Below are 24,394 nucleotides of genomic sequence, written 5' to 3' on the forward strand. Positions count from 1 at the left end.
ACTCAATGGATGGGAATTTTGTGAAAAATATGTCAATGTCAAACTCTTTGGATAGCCATCGAGAACCTACAATAGAAAAGTGAAAAAAGAGAGATAAGGCAATGTCAACAGATGTTGACAAACTCCTTGAATCCTCTTGGAAGAGACTGAATTCAAAACAGAGGTTTTTAATCCTCAAGGGAGACTGTATTAAATGCCAGGGCATTAAAGAAAAGAAGCACAAGAAGAGGTAAAAGAAGAAGTTTGAGTAGCACTACTATAACTCTTTGGGGAAGGAAGCGCTCCGCCTCCCTGTCCACACTATGTGTGGTTATAATAATTATATATTTATATATTATCATATGAATATTTTCAATTGCTTGTCCATTCAAAATCGCTTGTTTCCAATCTGAATTCTTACAACATTCCCCTCTTTTAATGCATGTTATCGATGCAAGGGAGCAAGGAAATCCAAGATAGATCTAAGATCGAAGGACAACGACACCTTTATTCATATATGGTTGTAGTCCATGTGACAATATTGTATAGACTTCAATGAGGATCAATTATTCTATCTCGCCTCATTTATGTATTTGTTGGACTTCATCTTTGAAAATATGGACATGATTATTTTTGTAGAAGTGAAATTCACTATTTTTAAAATATTTCTATCTTTTTTGTGATTTGTTGAGGCTCCCTTGTCTTCCCCCTTTCTCTCTTGTTTCTATTTCTGTTCCCTTTTTCTGGCGACTTAATTTCTATTTCTTGTAGTGGTTCAACTTGTTTGGGTAACCACAAGGACATTTCAAATTTAGTTTTTTTTGCAACGAGATTTCAAATTTAGAGGACAGGCTGACGAATTTGCGTGCTCTGGATGTTGGACTCGCGAGGATAGCTTCTCCCATTCATTCTCCTGCAGCAGCAGACCACAATACGGCCTCTCGTGGATCGATTCTTTCAGTTTTGCGAGAGAGAGAGAGAGAGAGACAGCGCGCGCGAGAGAGATTGATTTACTGAATGAATTGAATGAGAGACCACTATTCATCTTTAACACATGAATGGCGATGGCGAGGGAGATGCGGCAGCACAGAGTCGCACTTAGCCTGATTCCCGGCATTTCGAATTGAGATTGGGCTTGTTCAACTGGCACCTGGCCGGTATGCTCTCAAACGCGGGGGCCTTCCCGTCGGGGAAGGAAAAAGCTCAAGTGGAGTGCGTCACTCTCTCAGACTCCGTTCCCTCTTTGCCAAGATACTGTTCGGCAAAGTCAAAACCACAGCCACTTGCCAAGAGTAAGTCACCATTTCTATCGATGTTATTTGTTGGATTCGCCAATATCTGTGATTCACAAATATAATTTCTCGTCCTACCAGGTATTCCCAAAGTGGTCTGCCTCGATTCCGATACAGAGTCTGATGGGTCATATACACACCTAGGATTTAAGGGGTCTGTTTGCGGGAAAGAACTCGCGCTGAGTACTCTACCTGAAAAAATTCCAAAAGAGGATTTGGAGCCTGTTTTAGAACAAAGCAGAGCTGCGGACCTTAAACATAATACGAACTGGCACGGTCTACATAAATGTTCCAGTGACAGCGAATCTTGGAGTCCGACTCTCGCCCTATCCTGCCTTAAGAAGAGCGACCCTTGTCTTGGGTACAAGGCCTTGGATCAATACAATAACTGCTCTGGTTCCGACATTCTGGATCTGAAAGGTAATATTGCCGCTGATAAGCCTAATGCCGATCGGAGTGATTTGCATATCACATTGAGCCCATCCGATTCTTTTGGTTCCGAAGATAAGAAGACCCATATAGTATACGCACCTTTGGACAACGTTAAAGACATTGACAATGCTGTTGGCATCTCGGAAAGTCCCGTTGCAGGCTCTAGTCGTAGCTTCGAGTCGAATGATCATTCTTTCACTACATGGAATGAGCGTGTATCAGGATTGATCAATGAAATTGGGACTTCCAAATTTGATGGTGGATATGCTGGGGTACAAGCCCTTGCGCATGAGGTGAAGGTGGACTGTACACAACAGGGCAGGGAAATTGGAGAGTCCGCACTTTACAAGAGGAACTTCCATGGCGCTGGAAGGCACAGTGGTGGTAGTACTGACTTGAGTGATGGAGAGGACAGTATAAATTGTAAGAGGCAAAAGAAGAATTGTGGAAGGCGACGTGGGAAGACTGGTGGTGGCATTGATCCTAACAAGTCTACGGAAGAGGAACTTCTTGCAAAAGAAGCAGAAAAGCAGCGAAGGATTGATGGACGGATTCAGAAAATGCAGGAAAAGGAGGCAAAAAAGGAACAGAGACAAGAGGAGAGATCCCGCTTAAGACAGGAAAAAGAAGCAGAAAGGAAGCGGCAGCAGGAGGAAAGAAAGAGGAGGAATGAGGTCAGTGTTTTAATGTCAATATTATTGCTGTGCTATTTAATCGAGGAACATGGCATTGACAGTCTTGCCATGTCTTAATGTATGATCTGTGCATCCCAGGAAGAGAAGAGGCGGAAGGAAGAATTAAGGACAGAAGCAACGGAAAGGAGAAAGGTAGAACGAGAGAAAGAGAGGTGGGAAAAGGGCAGGTTTGCTTTACAGAACATTACTGCCTTCGTGGACACACAAGTTGTGGAGGGAGGGAAGCTTGGAGGCATGCTCCATTCACCTTTTAAATGCTGTGGAGTATAGATTAGTTGTGTGTTTTTTCCCTTTTGAATCAGACACTGCTTTCACTATGTCCCAGTACAACGATGACCTTTCAACCTTATGCTTTCTTTCCCCTGATAGTGCTCCAAAAAATGTTTGCCAATGTACGACCTTTCAACCTCTGAGTTTCTATCCCCTGATATTTTGAAATGAATGTTGCAAAAAATCTTTGCAAGAAGCTTTTCTTACCTTATATGATTTGTGCTTTCTGGCCAGGTTGCCTGTTGACTCGCTTTGCAGAGAAGCAATTGAAGTATCACATTGAACGAAATCCTGTAAGAAAGACTGTAATATGGCAGATGAAATTGCCATCTAAAGATTCTAAGGATGATATACCAGCAGATTCTCAATCACAGGATTCACACGATAGAGTTCAGTCTGGAAACAAACCAAGTCTTCAGGTGTAGCTGACCAGGCTAGTCATCTTTTTGATGATGGGACTTGTTTGATGCAGCTTTACTTGAGGATAAAGCTGTACCCTATATACTTGTTGTCTTATTGATGATGGGACTTGTTTGCTGCAGCTATTATTTGAGGATAAAGCTGTACCCTACATACTTGTTGTATTCCAAGCTGAGGAGTTCTTAGACATGATTATGCAAGGTGATCTGGACAGACATATTGAAAATGTTCAGAAAAAGTATCCAGGCTTTACTGTCTGCTATTTGATCAATGAGCTTATGCGGTATTTGAGTAAAAGGTACGGACCATTATCATCAGTCGCTTCTCTGCAGATGCTTGGAACTCCCTCTTTTTTTAATTAGATCCTTGCAGTTATCAATCTAGATGTCATCTATTGAACATTTGTTAGATGTAAGCAGTAATACAAGAATGGGGGACATGATTAAACCCCCAAACTCATCTGAACCTAATTTAAGTAATGCTTTCAAAGTTTTTTTGCTCTATTTACACCAGCCCAATCTCCTGCTGCCCTCCCTTGGTGACCATCTTCTGTTTTCCCTTCTCTTTGTCTGCCAAGTCCTTCCATGGGGTTGTTATGGTAATGAAGGGGGAAACAGGGACTAATGTAGTAGGATTCCAGCGAAAATTAGAGGGGATTGTGGTGGGGGCTATATAGGTCCAACCCCACCACTTCTGTAGGTACTTTTTGACGTGGACATCTAATCTCATCCTCATATTCTGCTCCCTCATCCTCCAACACACGTACATCTCTCTCTCTCTCTCTCTCTCTCTCTTATGAGATCCGTGGCAGATTTCACTGTTTATTTGGGCACGGATTTGGACCTCTCTCTCGGATTATGGAGTATGAGGATCAGTATTGCTTAGCGTTGTTCATCAGGGAGATCACCAGATACAGAGAGAGATTCCTCAGAGAGCACCGTCGCATCCCTGCCAGAGACCTGGTTATTCATGAGGAGCAGGACCATGAGCACAGAGATAGCCCATCTTGCCAGAGAGCACCGATGGTTCCACCCCGAGGATGTACATATGACATGATCCGGCAGCACCGCAGGATGATCTTACACAGAGGCCGTACCCGTCGCTTTATTTCTAGACGACGGAGGATGATGGCAGATTTTCGGAGGAGATTGCTCCATGGAGACTTGGCACCGCCAGCAGCCCATTTGACACTTGCCCAGATCTTCACACTCATGGCAGGAGGCATGGTCGATGGCCATGACTTCCATCATTTCTTTGGATCACAGACCCCTTAGGGAAGACGATGTTCCTCATATTTCATATTTTACATTTTGTATCTAGGCAATTTTGGTACTCTATTTCATTTCATTTTGTATCTAGGATTTTTGTAGCCATTTTTGGCATCTTAGCGGTATTACGATGAGGCCACCTAGTTGGCGCATCGTTGATGATGTATTTTCCTTTCGGATGATTTTGTGTCCCATAGGCCATGTATGGCCTTCCGTGGACCTTTAATAAAATTTCTTTCTTTCTTTCTTTCTCTCTCTCCTATCGCTTTTTGTGTCCTTCCCTCCTACTTTTATACCCTTTTCAATTTCAGCTGGGGTGGGGACTAGCTGACCCACCGGAGACACAAGGGGGCTGGATGCTCTCTTGCTGGTACTCTGATTCAGATATTGCTATATGCAGATGATGTGGTACTCCTATCGTCCTCACCGGAGAGTCTCCAGAGGCACTTAGATGCACTATAGTCTTTCTGTGAGTCACATGATCTGAAGGTCAACCTTGGTAAAACCAAGGTCATGATCTTCAATACATCTCGGGTCGCAATGCATCGGGAGTAGTTTACTTTTGACGGGTCACTAGTTGAGATTGTCTCATCATACACATACTTGGGGGTTATCTTTTCCGGATCTATTTTTACCATGAGATCGGCGATGCAGGCTCGTTGGCCAAGCTAGAGAGGCAGTGCCTCCGCTCAAATTTTCTCGACCCTTGGACCAAATGCCTACTCTTTGACTATGTACGGCAGCCCTTGCTGGGGGCCGGACTTGCCAGATATCGAGTGGGCTTGTGTGGAGCAACTACAGGTTCTTATGCTATCACGGATGATTCGCAGTAAGCCGTCAGACCATCCACGCTGAGTTTGGATCTTCACCATTGCAGCTAGATACATCATTTCAAGTCATCACGTACTTATATCGAGTTAGGGCATACGGAGATCACACCTTTGGACATAATAGGTTACCTTGGTTAGCATTGCCCTCTTCTATGGCGCTATCTGTGGCTGTAGGCATAGTTGCATTTGTATGCGTACGGACATTTTCCCGTACGCGTTCCGTATGGCCGTACGTACGGACGTCCGTACGGCTTTCCATACTCCCCCCCCCCCTCGGGTTTTTGTTTTTTGGGTGTGGTTTGGTTTTTTTGTTGTGTGTGTGTGGGGGGGGGGGGCTTGGGGGGGTTGTTTTGTTTGGGAGGGGGGATCGATTTTGTGCCTGGCCAAAACCTTGGAAAACACATTTTTAGCACTATTCTAATCCGTACGTGGCTAATCCGTACTCCGTACACTATTGGCCAACTTTGGCTGTGGTTGGCCTCAAGGAGGAGAAGGATGAGGAGGAGGAGGATGGCACTGATGCAAATGATGATGGAGATGAGGATGAGCAAGAGAATGAGGATGAGGATGCAGGCTGTAGCTTGAGGCTTGAGTCTCATTGGTTGTGAATCGTGATGCATTTCAATTTTCAGCTTTATTTACGGGCTGTGGTAGCCTTTTCTTCTATGATGTTTTGCCTTTGATGTTTTGGTGTAGTACCTACTTCCAAGTTTCTACTACCTACTACCTTTGATCATGATGTTTGGTGTAGTATTGATCTATCATTGACACTATGTATCAGAATCCAGATTCCAAATGACTCTGGTCTCTGGAGAAAGTTTGTAGCTCTATGTCAATGTAATGTGTACAATGTATATCTTTCTAAATGTTTTTGAGTAAAATTAGGGTCACATATGTTTCAACCCTAGGGGCTGAACCATACTCCAATCATACTTCCATACTCGTATGACGTATGCGTATGGTAACGTATGGAAAAAACTATGGTTGTAGGTAACTAGAGATGCTGGTTTGCACACACAGTGAGATGGTTTGAGCGACTAGGGCTACACATGGATAGATGTCCTCCCTTCCAGTACATCATTGATGCAACGCCTAGTGAAGCTCAGCTTCTATAGAGATCATTGCCTACATATCTTGGTTGAGGGGCTTAAGGATACACATGGGCTCATTTACCCCATTCACTGAGGATCTCTATTCGGTAGTTTCAGATTTCTTCACATAGACTCCGTATAGAGAGTGGTCCGGTAGAGGGTCTACCTAGGGAGAGACACATGCACTTTGTGTGGCCTACATGAGGTTGAGTCGAAGGAACATTTCATCCTCAAATGCCTAGTATACTATGAGATTAGAGGGCGATTCTATTGGCTATTTAGAGATAGCTCCGGGTTGTTATCCCGATTTCTCTCTTTTCCAAATCAAAGATACCTGGCTGTGTTCATTCATCACGAGTCAGTCAGACATTGTGAGCGCCTACTCTGATCTGAGAGATAGGAGGAGCGTACGTTGGTAGACTCTTCTTAGAGCATGATCACGGAGTTTTTCCAGCTGGACCACAGACATGATCGGGACCTAGAGCCAGTGACATGGCAGCTCAGGTAGAGGGTTGATGCATAGATTACGCTTGGGGATATTCCCTCCATGTTTAGAGTGTGGGAGCGCGACCAACAGGCGTCACTGTTGCTCTCATGAGACACATAGCTATGACTAGGAGATAGTGCAAGATTGCATTCAGTCGGGAGCACTCTATTTCTGATTTCATGCTATCGCTCCCTCACCCTTGACAAGGGGGGACCACGTTGACCTTAGAGCATACTTCACTTTGTATTATGATGACAGTCGCTTTGATGATGATGTTGATGATGTTGGGGTAAAGGGCAGTGTGCCCACCCACTTGTACAGTGCCCATGTATACTCATATATATATGAAAGAGGAATAAGCTGGAGTAGCTTTTGCTCCACCACTTTTGGTGTCTCCTTATTCCTTTGTGTGTGCTCTCCTCTCCCACAACTGGTATCAGAGCATTGTTGATCCGTGAGCATTCTTGGGGCTGATTTGTTGGGCATTGTACTTGCCATTTTGCTGGTGTTGCAGTTGACATACGGGGTGATCTACTGGATGTATTTTGACCATTTTTTTGGGCTGTTTTTTGCCGGAGCAGATGAGTGCTGTAAAGGGTAGCAAACATTCAAGGAAGCTGCTGTTGCTGTTTTTATGACAAAATAGTCATTTTCAGGACTGAATATCTCTTTCCTGGTGCGGAATTGCACTTTGTGCCAAACTGGAAAGTTGTAGTTCACAGAATATACTACAACTTTGCTTTTGGAAGCAAGTTGATCCGATATAAGCTGCAGGAGTTACAGCCTCTGCAAAATCACAAAAAGTTGCAGTCTACTGTCTATTTGTAACCAATGTGCAGGAAGCTGTTTTTCAGGTGAGAATATCTGAGAATCCAGAAGGATTTGGCTCTTGAGGTCAACTGACAAGTTGTAGATCTTTCTACCAGCTACAACTTTGCTGTTTACAGCTTTGGCATCTGGTCTTTCAGTGAAAAGATATCGCTGTTCAAAAACAGGGACAGCGTGTTATTTTGCCCAAAGTGGCTGTGAGGTATTGTTGTAGGAATTTCTCTTGCACAACAGTGAATTGGGAACTCACAGTAAATTACAGAAAGTGAATGGGATCTCACTTCAGTCCAAGGGCATTATTGGCATTTAGGCAAGTCACTTTGGCACATTTGGCAAGTGGTGAATGCTTGATTTTGTTGCCAAAGGATTGCACACTCGAGGTGATGCATTGTTTATGCAGTAAATGCCATTTCGATGCATTATGGATTTGCATTGGTGGATGCCGCACTGATGTTTATGGATAGTTGAGCTGGGCTCTTATTGCCATTGGTTGAGCAGGCATTGCTTATTTGGTTCAGTGCATTTCTTACTTCAATTGCCAGGCATTGGAAGGTTACTGGGCGGCATATATTCTTGTTTATGCCTCTTTATGGTTGAGTGCTTTTGAGCATTGGATCAGCCAATTTATTTGGAGACCTGATTGGTCTGGACAACACTATATTTTTTGGTCATTTGGGTTGCCTATTGCACTATACTGCTCTTTTGTTGTGACCTATTGTGCCACAGATATGGCATCTACAGCTGGTAGTGCCCTCTTTGATATTGAGAGGTTGTATGGATCAAACTTTCAGTATTGGAAAGAGCAGATTTATGATGTGTTAGTGCAGAAGAGGCAGCATAAGCCCATTCAATGCAAAGGTGTCAAGCCTAATAGCATTAAACAGAGTGATTGGGATGACATGGATGAGCAAGCATGCTCTATCATTCAGTCATCACTCTCGAAGTCAGTCTACTTGCAGGTACAAGATGGTGTACAGGGTGTAGACTACCATGCATATGAATTTTATACTCGTATATGCCGGATGTATGACCATGATAGTGTTATGTTACAGCATGATGGACTGAAATGTCCTGATGGGCTGAAATACAGCCTTGATATGCACTCCAAAGGTCGATCAATTGGTAGAAACAAGTCATGTTCAAGGGGGAATTCCAGGAGCAAGTCTAGCTCTCGGACTTGTGTTAGATGTTTCTATTGTGGAAAGTATGGCCACATGAAAAAGTATTGCTGGAAATGGCTGAGAAAATACAAGAAGAAGAGCAAGGTTAAGAATGACATGAAGAAGGAGAAGAAGCATGTTGAGCTTCAAGGCGTGGATGCCAGGGTTTCCACTGACAGTAGCAGTGATAAAGGCATTCTTTTGTCTATGTCTGACACCTCCTTCTTGGCCACTGATGTACCCATTCTCGGCGATTGGATGTTAGATCCATGTGCTTCATGTCATATGACCCCTCATAGGTCATGGTTCAGTGCATATCAGGAATGCATTGTGGAGAGTGGTTTGATGGGCATTGATCATTCTATGGATGTCTATGGTTATGGGGATATCCACCTTGTTATGCCTAGTGGCTCTATTCTTGTTCTACAGAGGGTTAGACATATACCAGGACTTGCTACGAGCAAGATCAGTACTGGACAGTTTGTTGAGGCAGGTTATCATGTCTCTTTGGGTGATCATGCATGGAAGATTGCTAGAGGCAATCTGGTTATGGCTAGGGGATCACGGGTTGGATTCTCTTATGCATTGCATGTATCAGGTGTCCAGGATAAGATGCTTATGATTAGTAAGCAGCCATCAGCTAGTTTATGGTATGCCAGACTTGGACATATGTCTACTGCAGGTATGGAAGCCCTTACAACATTGAGATACATTCCTCTTATGGATGTTTCTCAAATTTTATGTCATGATTGTGATGATGGTCAGCAGTTAGGATCCTCCTTTGTGAGGAAGACAGTTAGTGAGAGGTATCTTGAGCCATTGCAGTTGGTTCATAGTGCAGTTTGTGGGCCTATGCCTATCGTTTCACTGGGTGGCGCCTCTTACTTTGTGACATTTATTGATGCTGCTACAAAGTACATATGGGTATATCCGATTCGGCAAAAGCATGATGTATATGATACATTTCAGCGCTTCTTGGGTAATGCTGAAAATCAGTCAGGAAAGAAGCTATTGAGCTTGATGGCTGATGGTGATGCAGAGTTTACCTCTTCTAGATTTCAGCATCTATGTGATACTCTTGGTATCAGGAGGGTGTTGACCACTCCTTCTCTTTCTGCTCATGATGCCTTGGCAGAAGGCATAAATCGGATTCTATTGGACAGGATTGGTAGCATGCTACGATATGCAGGTCTTACCAAATGCTATTGGGCTGAGGCATGTAAGACAGCTGCATACTTGCTTAACAGGTCACCCAGGAAATCTTTGAATGGAGAGTGCCATTTGACTTCTTGACAGGCAGGGCACCATGTTATGAGCATTTACGTGTGTTTGGCTGCGAGGCTTATGCTCATGGTTCCCGATCGAGGAGGTGTATCTTCCTTGGATACAGTGAGTCCAGTAGGGACTACAGGTTATGGGATTCTTCAACTAGAGAGTTGATACGCAGCCATAATGTCTATTTCAGAGAGGATGCTATGTTTAGACAGCCCAGGATTGTGGATAGCAGGAGAGTGGTGTTCCAGGAGGGTGTAAGTGCACTGATACATTCGAATTCTTTGCAGGGGCAGTCTATATCCCTTGGAGTGGGAGGTTTTTCCCACGGTGAGCAGGTTATAAACTTGGGACAGCCACGATTACTTCCTAATTTTAATCAGAGACAGTCAGATGTCTCGAGTATTCCACAGGTTTATACTCCTATGGAGATTGTTGATGCATCTTCTATGGACAGTTACAATTTACTCCTAGGATGCGGAGTGCCTCTTGCAGATGAGGATGAGGCTATGCATGGTGAGGAGGATACCTTGGCTAATGATGCCCGGTATGATCCATTTGCTGGTTATGCCAGGACAGATGTGGTTTCTGCAGTTATTGACTCGGGTCATATTGTGCATGGGCAGGAATCATTGATATGTTTGCTTCGTAAGTGCCTTCATGGCCAGAAGCAATCCCCTCGAGCTTGGCTTCATAGGTTTGATACCGTTATGAGAGCTCAGGATGTGATGCGCAGTGAGACAGGTTATGGTCTCAGTATTCAGGAGGTTGCTATCCTTCTGAGGTTACTTGCCATATGGTTCCTTATGGATAGGGATGCTTTGCAGTGGGAGCTGCATGGTCTTGATGATGTTTGTCAGATACTTGGTTGTTTCAGTATGGAGAGGGGGAAGTTACTGAGTACTCCATTGCCTGTATTGGCTTCATACTTGAAACACTGCAGGTTTGACGATCACAGATCAGTTGAGCAGCAAGTTATGGTTGATATGGCAGCCATAGTTGACTGTGTTGAGACTTGGTTCTCACATGTTTGCCATTGGTGCTACACTTCCAGTTCTTGCTTCCGTTGCAGTGGGAGTTGGTAGCATGATTATGGTAGATTTTGGCAGTAGGGAAGCGGTTGTGGACATCAGGTCCTTATGCTTCCAGGAGCAGCATGCAGGTGATGCAGGTTGGGTAGATTAGCAGAGGTCTATTGTAGGTTATGTGCTTATGGTCACAGGTGGTACAGAGACATTTTCTTTACACAGTGACAGTTCAGGTGCTATGGACTTAGCACAGGAGCACGTGGTGGTGAGAGTTCACTCTCCCAGTGAGATCTGGCATGGGTCTTGGTTGACAGGCATCTACAGCTTGCCATTTTCTATCTTGCAAACCTGATGTCTGCTAGCAGCTTATCCTCTATGCACTTTGCACATTGTAAAGTGCCGATGGGCATAGGATGACGGTCTGGTCATCTTGTTTTTCAGCCTATGGCTGATTGTATTATATGTGTACTATACTCCCTTAAAGGCACACTGCCTTTAAGTGGGAGGTTGTTGGGGTAAAGGGCAGTGTGCCCACCCACTTGTACAGTGCCCATGTATACTCATATATATATGAAAGAGGAATAAGCTGGAGTAGCTTTTGCTCCACCACTTTTGGTGTCTCCTTATTCCTTTGTGTGTGCTCTCCTCTCCCACATATGATAGTGATGTTGTAGATGATGTTGAAAATGGGGAGAGGGTGAGAGACTCAATCACAGGTTAGAGACAAGAGCTGAGGCACGAACTGATGTTGATAGATTGTGTAATCATAGCAAGTACATAGCCTCATTTATAGGTTGGGCAAGCCTTATCTTCCCACATAGACACCTCATAGATGAGGTCACACACAAGAGAATCTAGATCCTATAATCTAGTGGAGGAATCACACCTACCACATGAGGTGGCACAAGTGGCCTCAAGACTCTTCACACTCACACAACTGTAGGACACTCCTAGGACTCTAGGACCACACACACTAGGACTTTGATAGTTCCGACGAACCCCCCTTCGGAGCTAGGGTGAGAAACTATGACATTATCCAGACTATGCATCCCAGGCAATCTCAGAGGCTAACAGCTGAGCATAATTCAGAGGTTGAACCAAGCACTCTCATGGCTTAGGTGTCAACGTGATCAGAGACTCAAATCTGAGCATGGATGCATGACCAACTCATAGGTCTAGGGAGTACACCACCATCCTGGAACTCGGCCAGGCCTGATAAAGGAAAGACATAACAACCCCCCTGTCTCCTAACTGGGTACATGGAAATAAGTGGAGCCTTGTATAGGACAAGGCACACAAAATGACAAATTATTACATCATTTTAGGGGGACTACCGAAGGCAGAGTACCTAACACACATGACTCTAGAAAGCCCACTCTTCATCTATCACCTCGTGGAGGGATAGACCAAAAACAGCAGCAGTGCAGGCTTGTTCCTCAGGTCCAGAAGGTGTAGCTTCATCGTCTTCGTCCTCGCTCTGCTCTGCAACCAGATTGGCATGTTCTTTGGCTTGTACCTTTGCCATCTTCTTGAAGCAACGATCCTCTGGATGGCCAAGCTTTTGACAGTAATTACATTTAAGAGGTTTTCCTTTCTTCTTGGGCTTATTCTTGAGAAAGAATGCTTTGCCAGACTCAAAGGAAGATTCTGCTTTCTCTGTAAGCCTACGGTCCTCATCAATGAGATGAGCTACCATATCCTTAAAGCTCATATTGCGGCTGACTCTTAGGACAGCAAGGATCTCATTGTACTTGGAAATGTCTTCAATACTTGAGAGAAGTACAGCAACTTGATCATCATCTTCAACAATGGCTCGGATGGCAGATAATTGTTGGAGAATTGACCCAAGATTGCTCAAGTGTTCATTGAGGGTTTCAGTTTCCTTCATCTTGAGCTTGAAGAGTTTTTGTTTGAGAAAGACTTTGGAATTATTGATCTTATTTCCAAACAAATTCTCTAATTTTTCCCAAACATCATTTGCAGTCTTATCAAAATCCACATGGTGGATAAGGTTGTCAGCTAAAGCTAGGCCCATGATAGCCATTGCTTTATCATTTTGGTTCTCCCACCAACTGATTCTAGCATCATCACTTTGGGGTTTTGGCTCCTTGCCATTGGTGATATTCCATATGCCTTCTCGCATAAGAAGAAGCCGGAGTTTTGTTTGCCAAGTTGGGAAATTGCTCCCTGAAAATTTCTCGATGAACGAGGAGTTTTTTATGCTATCCATTGGTGGGAAGGTCTTAGTTGTTATTACAGCCAGTGTCTAATCCCCTTACAATGTTTACTCAAATTTTGCAAAAAAAGCCCCAAATTTTACATAGTAGAAGCTTCAATTATGCCAAAGGAAGACATAGGACAGAAAAGCCCTAAATTTTAGGGTTAGGGTTGCTGCAAAAATTAGGGTTTGCAGAAAATTGGGGCTTTTCAAAATTTCCTAGAGCATAGTGTTCTAGCAATACTAGGGAAGCTTCAGATCATAAAAGCCCCAACACATTCACCCAAAATGAGGCAGAATTCTTGAAAATTGCAATTTAGGATTTTGGGCTCAGAAATGGGCTGGAACAAGCCGCTCTTCAGGTCGTCATGGAGCAGAAATGCTGGGCTTCAAGGTCGGTCTGAATCCCCTCCAAATGTGGCAGCGTTTTTGGAGCTGGTGACAACTTGAACAGTAAGAAAAACGAGCTGGAATTAGTTCATTTCAGATGCAGGTCGTCTAGGAAAAGGGCGCATTCAGCAGCAATAACGACCATGCTTTCCTGCAGCATTTTGTCAATCTTCAGCTTCGAAAAATCAGCTTCATACGCAACAATGAATCAGCAACAGTCGGCTGTTTGGTGCAGATCTGGTCAAAATGGAGTTGAAGATGGTGGTGAAGCTCTTTCTTCAAGATCTTCAACGGTGAGGCTGTGATGTGCGAGTCGATGGCCACGGCCCTCACAAGGTCGCCAGCCGCCGGTACATGCGAGATGCCGCCAAATCATCGCACCTATTACAAGACACGGATCTCGACGCCTTCGCAGGAGCTGTCGTAGGTCATTGGGGTAGAATGCTGCTACTGGAGATTGCGCAGATTAGGGGCGGAAGGAGGAGAGCTGAGAGGCGGCAGCAGCAATGGGCATAATTGAAGTGGCCATTTGGACAGCAACGTGGAGATGGCGGAAGAGTGGCCCAGCGGAGGAGAGAGGTAGCGGGTAGAGGAGTTAGCAGGAAAGAGGTAGCATCAGCGTGGGTAGGATTACTACCGCGACTTCGGCATTCTTGAGGCTGATGGCGCAACAAACAACATTAACTCGATGAACAACATAGAGCTGCTCAATCGAAGAGGAATGCCATCAAGCAGGAGCTTCAAGGTGGCTCTGATACCAACTGTTGAAAATGGGGAGAGGGTGAGAGACACTCAATCACAGGTTAGAGACAAGAGCTGAGGCACGAACTGATGTTGATAGATTGTGTAATCATAGCAAGTACATAGCCTCATTTATAGCCTGGGCAAGCCTTATCTTCCCACACAGACACCTCTTAGATGAGGTCACACACAAGAGAATCTAGATCCTATAATCTAGGGGAGGAATCACACCTACCACATGAGGTGGCACAAGTGGCCTCAAGACTCTTCACACTTACACAACTGTAGGACACTCCTAGGACTCTAGGACCACACACACTAGGACTCCGATAGTTCCAACAGATGATTGTTATTTTGATATGACTATGTAGCATGTAGTTTTTTGCTTTTTGTATGGGTGTTGATGCTCTGTTAGTAGCTCCACCCTTTCAGCTGGCTTGTATCAAGTTTCTCACAGTTTCCTAGACCCATCGTTCTTTCGAAGACTTTAATAAACTTTCTTTCTTTCTTTGTTTCTCCCTCCACCTTCCTCATGCCTCCCTTTTGCTATCATGCATCCCCCCCCTTCCTTCTGCCTCCTCCCTCCGTTTTTTACAATGGTATCAGAGCACCTTTCTTGGCTCAATGTAAAGGGCTGTTCCAGTTTAAGCACTCTATTCCTCAGTATGGTTGAGGACGCCTCTTTGCACCTCCGAGCATCCTCTTGTTTGACTTGTGGCTATCATCCAATTTACAGCTCTTTGCACCCTTGCAGATAGAGCATCTATTTTGGGCTGACCCATGAGTGCTCCCATGAACGATGTTGCCCCTTTTACCACACCAAGTAGGGTTGCTTGGGTTTGCATAGCAGTTCACAATAGTGGGCGAGAGGTCAATCCACTTCTCAATCTTTTAGTATGCAACCTCTGCATTGAGATTGACCTAGTAGGAGTGCACAGTCGGGAGTTCATGCTTGTATTTGCCGCCAGTGAGCACATACAGGCATGCAGAGTCGGTGTAGTAATATTGTAATATTTAAGGCAATGGGCAATGTGTCAAGTAGTTAGGAGGGTTAGGGGCACTTTGTCCTTCTAAGGTTTTCCCCCTAACCTTAGTTAGTGGTTGAGTTAGTAGTAGAGTGAGTTTTAACTCACCATAGGGTTGACCTCGGGTTTTGTCATGTTGATAGCCCTCTTGTGCTGCTTTTTTTGTTCATTTCCACTAGTTTTCTACTGTTTTTCACTTCTGAAGCAATCACCCTACTTCTGGAGAAGATTTGCTGCTGGCTGTCTCTGTTCTGGAGGATTTCAAGCTATTTTTTGAGTGATTGACCCAATTTTGGAAGGTTTATTTGCTTATTCAAAGTTGCAGCAACAGTTCCAAGTCTGACCACCTCAGTTTATGACATTCTAGAACTCATTCGAGGTCATTTTCAGATCTGTTTTGACCTCTACTTGCTGGTCCACCTTGTCGATTGTGTTTATGCTCCTGGAGCTGTTGCCTTGCTGATTTGGGCCTCTTCCATGCAATTTTTCATGAGGGCAGCTCAGGTTTTGTACTCCTGGGTGCATTTTCAACTCCCACAGTTTAGAAATTTACTAACTTGACCAAAACAGAATTGAAAAACAGCCATTTACTGTCAAGGTTTTACACTTTCAGGTGCGTTCTCTACTCCCACGGCTGGAAAAGCAGTCAAGGTTTGATTTCAGTTACTTATGGGAATTTACTTTTGGGACTGTGTTGGAGGTGTTTTGCAGCCCTACATTAGGGATATTCACCGGGTATGTGTTTTGATTGAGCCAAGCAGTTGCTTGTTTGTGGCAGATTTAATTCTCTTTGCTACTGTTCAAACAGTCTGTTTTGTCAGTTTAGAACTGATATATTCAGGCTGCATTTTCCTAGTGAAGTATTGGCTTCTGAAACAGTGTATTACATTGTAGTACAACAGCACGAGAGTTTTTGGGACTGTTTGTGCATTCATCTGTGGAGATGGCGTAGAATCAGAATCAAAATCCGAGAGATGTTTTTAGAGTTTTGGCTGAGGAGGATAGATGGATGGCACCAATTATTTTCTGTGGAGCTTTATGTAAATAATCTTTTGGTTGCAACGGGTCTATGGGGTTTTTGTTGCAGAGGAATATGCCTGTTGAGGAGATACAGCCATTGCTCTTGGTACACCTCAGCAAGGAGGTAGTCCTCGTGACAGACAATAGGCAGGCTTGTTGTACCAATTGCATTGTCTATTAAGAGGTGCCTCATATCTCATATCTGCTTCTCCAGAACCTCCAAGCAAGCTTGAGGCAAGGAATGAGGGCAGGGTCTCCCTTGACAAGAGAGCTTGATAATGCCAAGATGCTGAAGGGTGGATCATTTGATTGAGATCTAGGATCTTAGAGGAACGATGAAGTTATACTTGATAGTCAGCTTATATCTACAACTCTGAATTCTGTGCCAGAGACTACACACATAAGAGGTGTGTGTTTTTTCTTTTTTTTGGGGTGGGGAGGGGGGTTTATCTTTTTGTGGGGTAGGGCATTGGTAGGTTGGTAGGATTTGGAGGGAGGTAGGGTATTGATGTTGGTAATTGTATATATTAATTATAAGAACACAAGTCAAAACATTTCATACCTTGCATAGTCAAGACTTCCAGTCTTTGTGAACATGTACATTGCCTGTACATTGATATGCTTATGCCGTTAGTTTCTTAAGCTCTACCTTCTCTCTCCATGGCATCTCCATCACTGTAAAGCCCCTCCATTGCTCAAGATTGTGATCTCATGCTTGATGCTCATCCATGTTCAGCCTCTCATACTCATCCATGCTCAAGTTCTCAATTTATATGATGAGTTATGAGTCCTGTCATATGTGATATTTCAGCTCTGAATTCTATTCAAACTTGTGATATGTATTGAGTGTTGAACTTCTCTAGAGTCTAGCCTGAGTTCTCACTAATCTTCCATAATGCAGGCTGATCAATGATTGTTATGTTTCGTATGAGTACACATATGTGCCTTGTGAACCTATGTTTTAAGTCTACTCCCTCTTGGAAAAATAAAATTTAAAAACATAACTAATGCCTCTTACGGCTCTAAAATTTAAGAGGCTTTAGACTCTCGTACCTTACGTGCCTCTTACGCCTCTTACCACCTTGGTCTAGGTGCAAAGTTCTGGACACCATTTTGTTGAGGTGTATATGGGGCTGCAGACTGATGCATAATCCCTCTTTCCTTCAAGACTTCTTTGAAGGCATCTTGCATGATCTTTGGAAATAGGTTGCCACACGGATTTTGGATGCAGGCAATAATGTGTGAGCACTTGTTTTGAACAGATGCCCCCCCAAGGCCTTGAAATTTGTGACTCTCTTTGAGGCTTGGACCTTGGTACAATAGAAACCCAAGTGGGCTACCTTAGGGTTTTTGGTTGTGTAGCCTATTGACACATGCCTAGTTAGTTCAGAACCAAGCTGGATGATAAGGCATTTAAGTGCATTTTTTTTGGCTACAATAGTGACATCAAGGCTTATCGTCTCTCTAATTCTCAGCCAAGAAGGAATTTTGTAAGTAGAGATGTGATTTTTGGAGACAACTCAGATTAGTTTATGACTGAGTTTCATAGACAGCTGCATACAGGCACTCAGGGTGTGTTTGAAGGGTTGCTTCCACTAGCAATTGAAGGCACTTCAGAGCAGCCAGTAGAGAATCAGAATATTTAGCGTGCACATGCTGATGCAGAGCAGCCTTTGGATGCTCTAGATCAGGTCCAGGATCAGCCTATCACACAAGGGGATGTGTAGTAGGTTGTTAGAGAAGTGGGTACCACGACAGACGCTTCCTCATATACAGATGGCGAACACTTCTTTTGAGGCCTTGACAACATTGAGGGACATGTATGTGTTCAATAACGGGCGAGGATCTTGAGCTCGAGATGGAGCTGTATGGCATGAGCATGGAGGAAGGGGTATCAATACAAGAACACATCACCAAGATGAAGGTGGTGCGGGATTAGCTAGCAACAGTTGGTCAAAGGAGAGCTCGAGCAGGGATGGTAAGGCAGTTGCTGGGAATGCTCCCTCAGAGTTATAGTATTTTTGTTACTACAATGATTGCAGGGCAGAGGGTGGCGCCAATGACATTTGAGGAGCTAGTTCCGTTGTTGCTACAACAAGAAGCTCGGGAAAAAAAGTATGACAAAATGGATGACAAAGCCTTAGCAGCATAGGACAAGAGCAAAGGCAAGGGCAAGGGTAAATTGTAAGCTTGACAAAGGCAAACCCAGAAGGACAAATCTAACAACGGAGTGGACTCTTCATATGAAGAGAACAAGAAGAAGAGAAAGAAAAAGAAATGCTTCTATTGTGATGAGCTAGGGCATTTTGTGAAGGATTGGAGAAAGAATAAGGCTGATCCAAAGAAGAAGAGGGCTAGCTTACAATCAAAGGAGTCAACTCAGTCGGTGGTTAGAGAAGGAACTTTTCTTGGTGGCATCTCCCAGTGTTGCTGAGATTAGGTATACGGACCCCGGTGCTACTATCAAGATGTCCGACATTTAAAGATGCTCAGAAGAAGAGTCAAGATTTTTTGTGAGTGTGATGGACAGTCATGAGTGCCTGGAGCCATCTGGGTACTTGGCTGGTGTTGCTGACACAGAGGGCGATTCTTTGACAGGACCTGAGGACTGAGAGTTAGACGGAGGCTATGACTAAGAAGGGCACAACACAGAACCACACATGGAGCTTTACGGTCCAGGTAATCTGGATTTATATTTGGGCTGTAATGTCTCGGGTGTGCTATTTGGTTGCAGACCTTGCCCGACGGAGGACTAGTTGAGACAACCCCTGAGAGTTTGGTACCTGGACGACTTCAGGCTGTTCACCCAGCATGAGGGGGGCAATTGGATGATAGTGTACCTGGAGTGCTCAAGTTCGAAGGCGGGTTCATGATTGAAGGTGGTGGTACCATCAGATGCTACCTTGGATGGACCTGTGTAATAGACTGGTGTGCTTATGCAGAACCGTACTTGGTGGAGCACGAGCCACTGATGACCCCAAAGTGTTCCAGAGGGCTACGGCATGGGAGCTATTGGAGCATCTTCATTGACGGATTGGGATGGGCCCAATGTGGGTCGATGAAAGGGGTGTCCCATCAGGGTTGGTCACCTCCCCACCTGTGAGCCCCAAATGAGGAGTGGGTCAGAGGGCTGGACCATAGGACAATAGAAATGGTCATGGGTCTGCCACATGGGCAGCACATGGGCTGCCATGTGGAAGGTAGACAAAGAGAGGAAGTACCTAGCAGTTCAGGGCCACCATGGTGGGTAGAAATGGTACAGCAGTGCCATGTGGCTGTCCATGGATGGAGAGGACAGGCCTGCACAGGGAACCAGCAAGAAGACAAGGCCATGAGGCACGCGATGACATCATCTGCAGTACGGACCTGTGTCAGCAGTATGGACCTATGTACAGGCCTGTTGGATGGTGTTCTGGGACCTGGAATAGACATGGCAGGGTTTTGATCTGCAGCAGGAAGCCGGAGCAAAGATCACGGCTGTTTGGAAGGCCTATGGGCCTGGAGAAAGACCAAGAGCAGGCTGGAATAAGGGCGGGCCTGCCTGGGCCAGTGGCAGCCTGCCACATGGCCAGACAGGGCCTGCATATGCATGGATATGTGGTCCAATCCAAGGCTGATTGCGTCGGCTGATATAGAGCAAGAAAGTCGGGTGGGGGGGGGGCCTGATTGGGTCGGTCAATACCTTCCTACCAGTCGGTTTTTTGTGGGCCTATAAAAGGGGAGCATTTGGCCCATACTAGGCGTCATGTGGAGCAGCAATCTTAGAGCAGAAAGGAGCAGCAGCAGGGATACCCTTGGCCTACATCTGGGAGGTAAAGGAAGCATCTAGAAGGCAGACTTTGCTCAAGAGAGGCTGCCCACCTAAGCTTACTACCCTGGCAGTAAGGTGGAAGGATCATTGGAGTGTACACAAGCTTCGAGGAGCACGTGGACTCAGACATTTAGGAGTGCCAGGCAGATAGTGGGAGAGCTTTTGGTAAGATCAAAGGACCACGGTTTGGTGGGACTCTGCATCTCTTTTGTATTGTGGCCAGTTTTGGACGGGAATATACCATTGTGGTTTCTTGGATGCACTGTCTATTTACTGGCTTGCACACACATCCATGGTTGTGACGTACACACAAGTAAAGAAGTTTGATTTCGTACTGCTTGTTATTCCTGGGAGCTCTATTAGTCTTCCACCAGTGGATACCCTTTGGTTGAATACCATTTCTTACAGCTATGGTGTCACCTTTGATGTCGCCCATGTGTGAGCTCGGCTACCATACCCCATGTGAATATCCATCTTAGCATGTCTTGTATTACAAGGATGTATTGGAATACAGCACGTTTTAATTTCCCTGCATGTTATCCCCTACCAGCTCAAATTATTTGAATAGGCATCATGTACAAAACATGGCATGCTTTCCGGATGGGGCAAGTGATACCTGAAAATTGTGTCTTGTGCTTTAACAGAGAGCAGCTGCAATACAAGACTCCTGGGGATAAATGGATTCGACCACCTGTTGAGCAAGTACATAATGATTGCTGGGATTCTTTGAGTAATGTGTTTATGGATGTGATTGATTTGTTTGCAATATAGGCTCCTTGAATTATGAGTACCAAACAAGTTTTTCAGAGGACTGGTATTGCATTCACAGGTTCTGGCGAAATTGGTCACGTCTTATGATAGAGTGCATTCACGAGTATGTGTGGATGATGCTGAAGTGGCCGATCATATTGTAGGTTTGACACGCAGTCTAGCAGAGTGCCCGTTCAAGTATGTTTGCCATACTTCATGTCAGCATTTTTACCTCAAATATCAGACTGAAGATCTTCTCTTAACTAACAATGGTGCACTTTTTTCTCCAGGCGTAAATTGACTCCTCTTTCTTTAAGTGCAAATGGAGATCATGTTGTGCGTCATGACCCAAACAATGAGGTCATAAAGAAGGATGTATGGTAAGTGCCTTAGCTTGTCACTTTTGTTTTCATTTGATATGGGATAATTTCAGATATCTGAAAGGGACGTTTAGAGGTCCTTTATGTCGTACAGGTATCTGTGCGTCTCTGGGTTCTATTCTGTGGCCCCAGCATTTTCTTAAATGCTAGTATAAAGTCTCTGTCCTCTAGTGGCAACTCTTAATTCTGAGGTTCTTCATTCTGGGGATTTGGTTCCTGTTTAATCCTTGTAAATTGTAGCGGCTTGGTATACTGTGATCATTGAATAGGGCAGATACAATTGATTGCAAGCTAGATACTGCTGGTGCAACGGAGATTGATCAGCATAATATTGTATCTGTGAATAGATTTGTGACTGGAAGGACTTTGCTAATTTCAGGCTTAAAGCTTTAGTGGCGATTCCAAAGGTTTCAGGATCATGTGCCATAGCAATTGCTAGAAAGTACCCTTCCATGCATGCACTTTTCAAAGAGTACTTGGATACTTCAAAAACTGTAAGTCTTTCAATCTATTTTCAGGAAGGCAATTTCTGTGGGCGTTTGTCAGATGGTATTTTTGGATCTTACATGTGTGATTCGTTTATTTTTGCAGGTTTATGAAAAGGAATACCTTCTTCAGAATCTGACAAAGGAGGGCCTGCTAGGTGGAGAAAGTAACAGGCGTGTTGGACCTGCTTGTTCAAGGCGCATATATAGGATTTTGATGGCACAGCATGGAGATCTGAACACAGATGATGTGGAGGCAGGAGCTGACTTATTCAAGGATTGAGTCCTCAATGTTTCTGAATTCTTACATTTTACTGTTGGCAACCTGCTTCGAAAGAGGCACAATTTCAAAGCGACGATGAAATGCAAATATGAATTCAATTTGTTCAGATCATGTTACAAAGCTTAGATTGGAAGTCTGAAGTGTTAAAGGGCTGTCCTAGATGGTAAAAGAAAGTTTCCTGCCCATGTTAATACCTTACCTTGACAGGTGAGTCTATCCAAGTATACCAAGGATATAACGGCGAGTACCCAGAAGGAATTGATGATAAGTTTATTACATCTGCTTCTATTTTTGTCAAATTTGTCCTGACTAGAACTTTAAATAGCTCTCTTTTTTCTGCTGTGCGTAGGTATTTCTCATGTTGTAGGCTGTGTTGTAGTTTTTGAATCAAGGCATATCTAACCTCTCTTATGATATTTTTGTATAATCAGGAAATTTATCAGGTAAAATCAACTGTGGAATGTTGATTGTTTGAGGGGAGATTCTTCAGCAAGAACAATTGCATGTATACCAATGATCATTGCGAGTAATTATATGATCTCGAGATCCTCAATTGCTTTGGACAGTTGGAGGCATGTGAGGAGTAAGTCTATGGCCTCAATATGGGCCTGAAATATTGTCCAGGACTATTGGCAACCTGGACTTTGTAGCCTAGTCTGGTACTGTAAGTGGGGATTTTTGATAGCAAGGTGCGCAACCGAACCTGCTCAGGAATCTTCCTGGAGGCCTGTATGTATATATGAAAAGCTTTTAACTTATCCAACTGAGAGGATGACTTACCTTGTGTGAGTAAGTGCACTTTCAGGATGAATATCTGAGAAGTTACGGAGGTTATGACTGTTCTGCTCAGAAGGGAGTTCTATGTTATGCTCGCGTCATCTGTTCTACTATATTTGGTGTGGCATGCAGATGACCTTAAGGCCAAGCTGAACCACAAGACATTATTTGCGAGCTCGTTACTTTTTCTCACAATGTCGTACAACTTGGTGTCACAATATTGAAGATGCATGCACTGATTTTGTGCACCTACTAGTTGCAGAAATAAGATAACTGTTTGTTATGAGAATGCAAAGGTTTCTGAAAGGAACAAACTGTATCTTTGATCCTAGTTCTAGTTGTGATCATATTGTGTTTGCCCTTGACCTATGGAGACTGCTATATATGCATTTTGTTGGTTGAATTGTATATTTAGAAGAGAGAGAGAGAGAGAGAAAGAGAGAGAGAGATGATATGATACCATATGATGGTATTGATGTCTATGGGAGACCCAATATGATCCATTGGACAAAAGTACATTTGCAGCAATAGTTGGTCTATCTAGCAACTGCCTAGTTCTGTGTGTGTGGCTAAACACAACTTTGGTCAGTATGTGTGCTCTATTCATGTATGCACGATAGGTGAGCAGTGTGTGGTATTTGTCTTTTGTATCCCTCCCATGCTCACCAGACTGGAGACATGATGGATAGGAGTGACAGTGCCGCAGGGCCATTGCCAGGAGACCCCTGCGGGCCACACGTGTCGGCAGCCACCCGTGCTCCATCACAGCTTTTATGCACTGGCAGCCTTGCACATCAGCGACCCCCTCTTAGGGTTGATGTCCTCGCGAGCTCCCATCCACTCCATGAGCTCGGAGAGTCTTCTCTCAATGTATTGGTATCGTTATGATCATGATTATGGGTTCTCTTTTGTATCATCATGGGTGTTGATGCCCACTTAGTGCCTAAGCTCATTGTATTAGGTTCTTTTAGTAATAGACCCTTTGGTTTTCCAAAGACTTTTAATAAGTTCTTTCTCTTTCTTTTTGGTCGTTGTCCTCCAAAACCAACATGGACTGATTTGTCATCAGGAGAATATCATTCACCCCCACATTCCCACTCCCCTACTAAATTTTTTTGCTTTGCCAAATCTCTAATGGCCACAACCTTCATTGGAAGGTCCTTGGCATCTATTCCCAATATTCCATTAATAATTTGTAGTAGTCCTTGTGCTTGGTTGTCTCCGAGGCCTTTTAGGGTAGTCTTTTTGTATCCATTTCATCGACATAAGCAAAGTTTGTCCGGGAGAGAATTCACTATTTAGATACTTTTGAGGCTTTACATGAGCATATACTTTTAAGGTTTACATGTATGCAACTTTTGCAGTTGTATGCAATATAACTTCCAAGATTGGTCACAGGAAGCTGCCTTATTTCTTCACGTTAATCATTCATGAATGCAAGGGTGCATAGACCCCTAAATTT

General features: G+C 44.1%; 1 protein-coding gene across 2 annotated transcripts; it reads left to right on the top strand.

Moving 5' to 3' along the window:
* The first annotated feature begins 810 nt into the window (after positions 1-810).
* LOC147884701 (uncharacterized) lies at positions 811-23,327 on the top strand. 2 transcript variants are annotated; one of them, XM_087397843.1, is made up of 11 exons: positions 811-1,271; positions 1,353-2,377; positions 2,477-2,630; positions 2,903-3,087; positions 3,211-3,386; positions 20,902-20,959; positions 21,087-21,205; positions 21,298-21,387; positions 21,767-21,881; positions 21,979-22,399; positions 22,587-23,327. In XM_087397843.1, exons 1-10 carry the CDS (start codon positions 1,139-1,141, stop codon positions 22,153-22,155), a joined length of 2,232 nt encoding a protein of 743 aa, XP_087253969.1. In that variant the 5' UTR covers positions 811-1,138; the 3' UTR covers positions 22,156-22,399; positions 22,587-23,327. The 2 variants fall into 2 exon arrangements, with proteins under 2 accessions (XP_087253969.1, XP_087253968.1); XM_087397842.1 differs by having other exon boundaries at positions 21,979-22,362.
* Positions 23,328-24,394: the final 1,067 nt, after the last annotated feature.

The sequence above is a fragment of the Dipteris shenzhenensis genome, chromosome 26 (assembly GCF_047967505.1).
Source record: "Dipteris shenzhenensis isolate YYH24624 ecotype China chromosome 26, Dip_SZ_1.0, whole genome shotgun sequence".
Lineage (NCBI taxonomy): Eukaryota > Viridiplantae > Streptophyta > Polypodiopsida > Gleicheniales > Dipteridaceae > Dipteris > Dipteris shenzhenensis.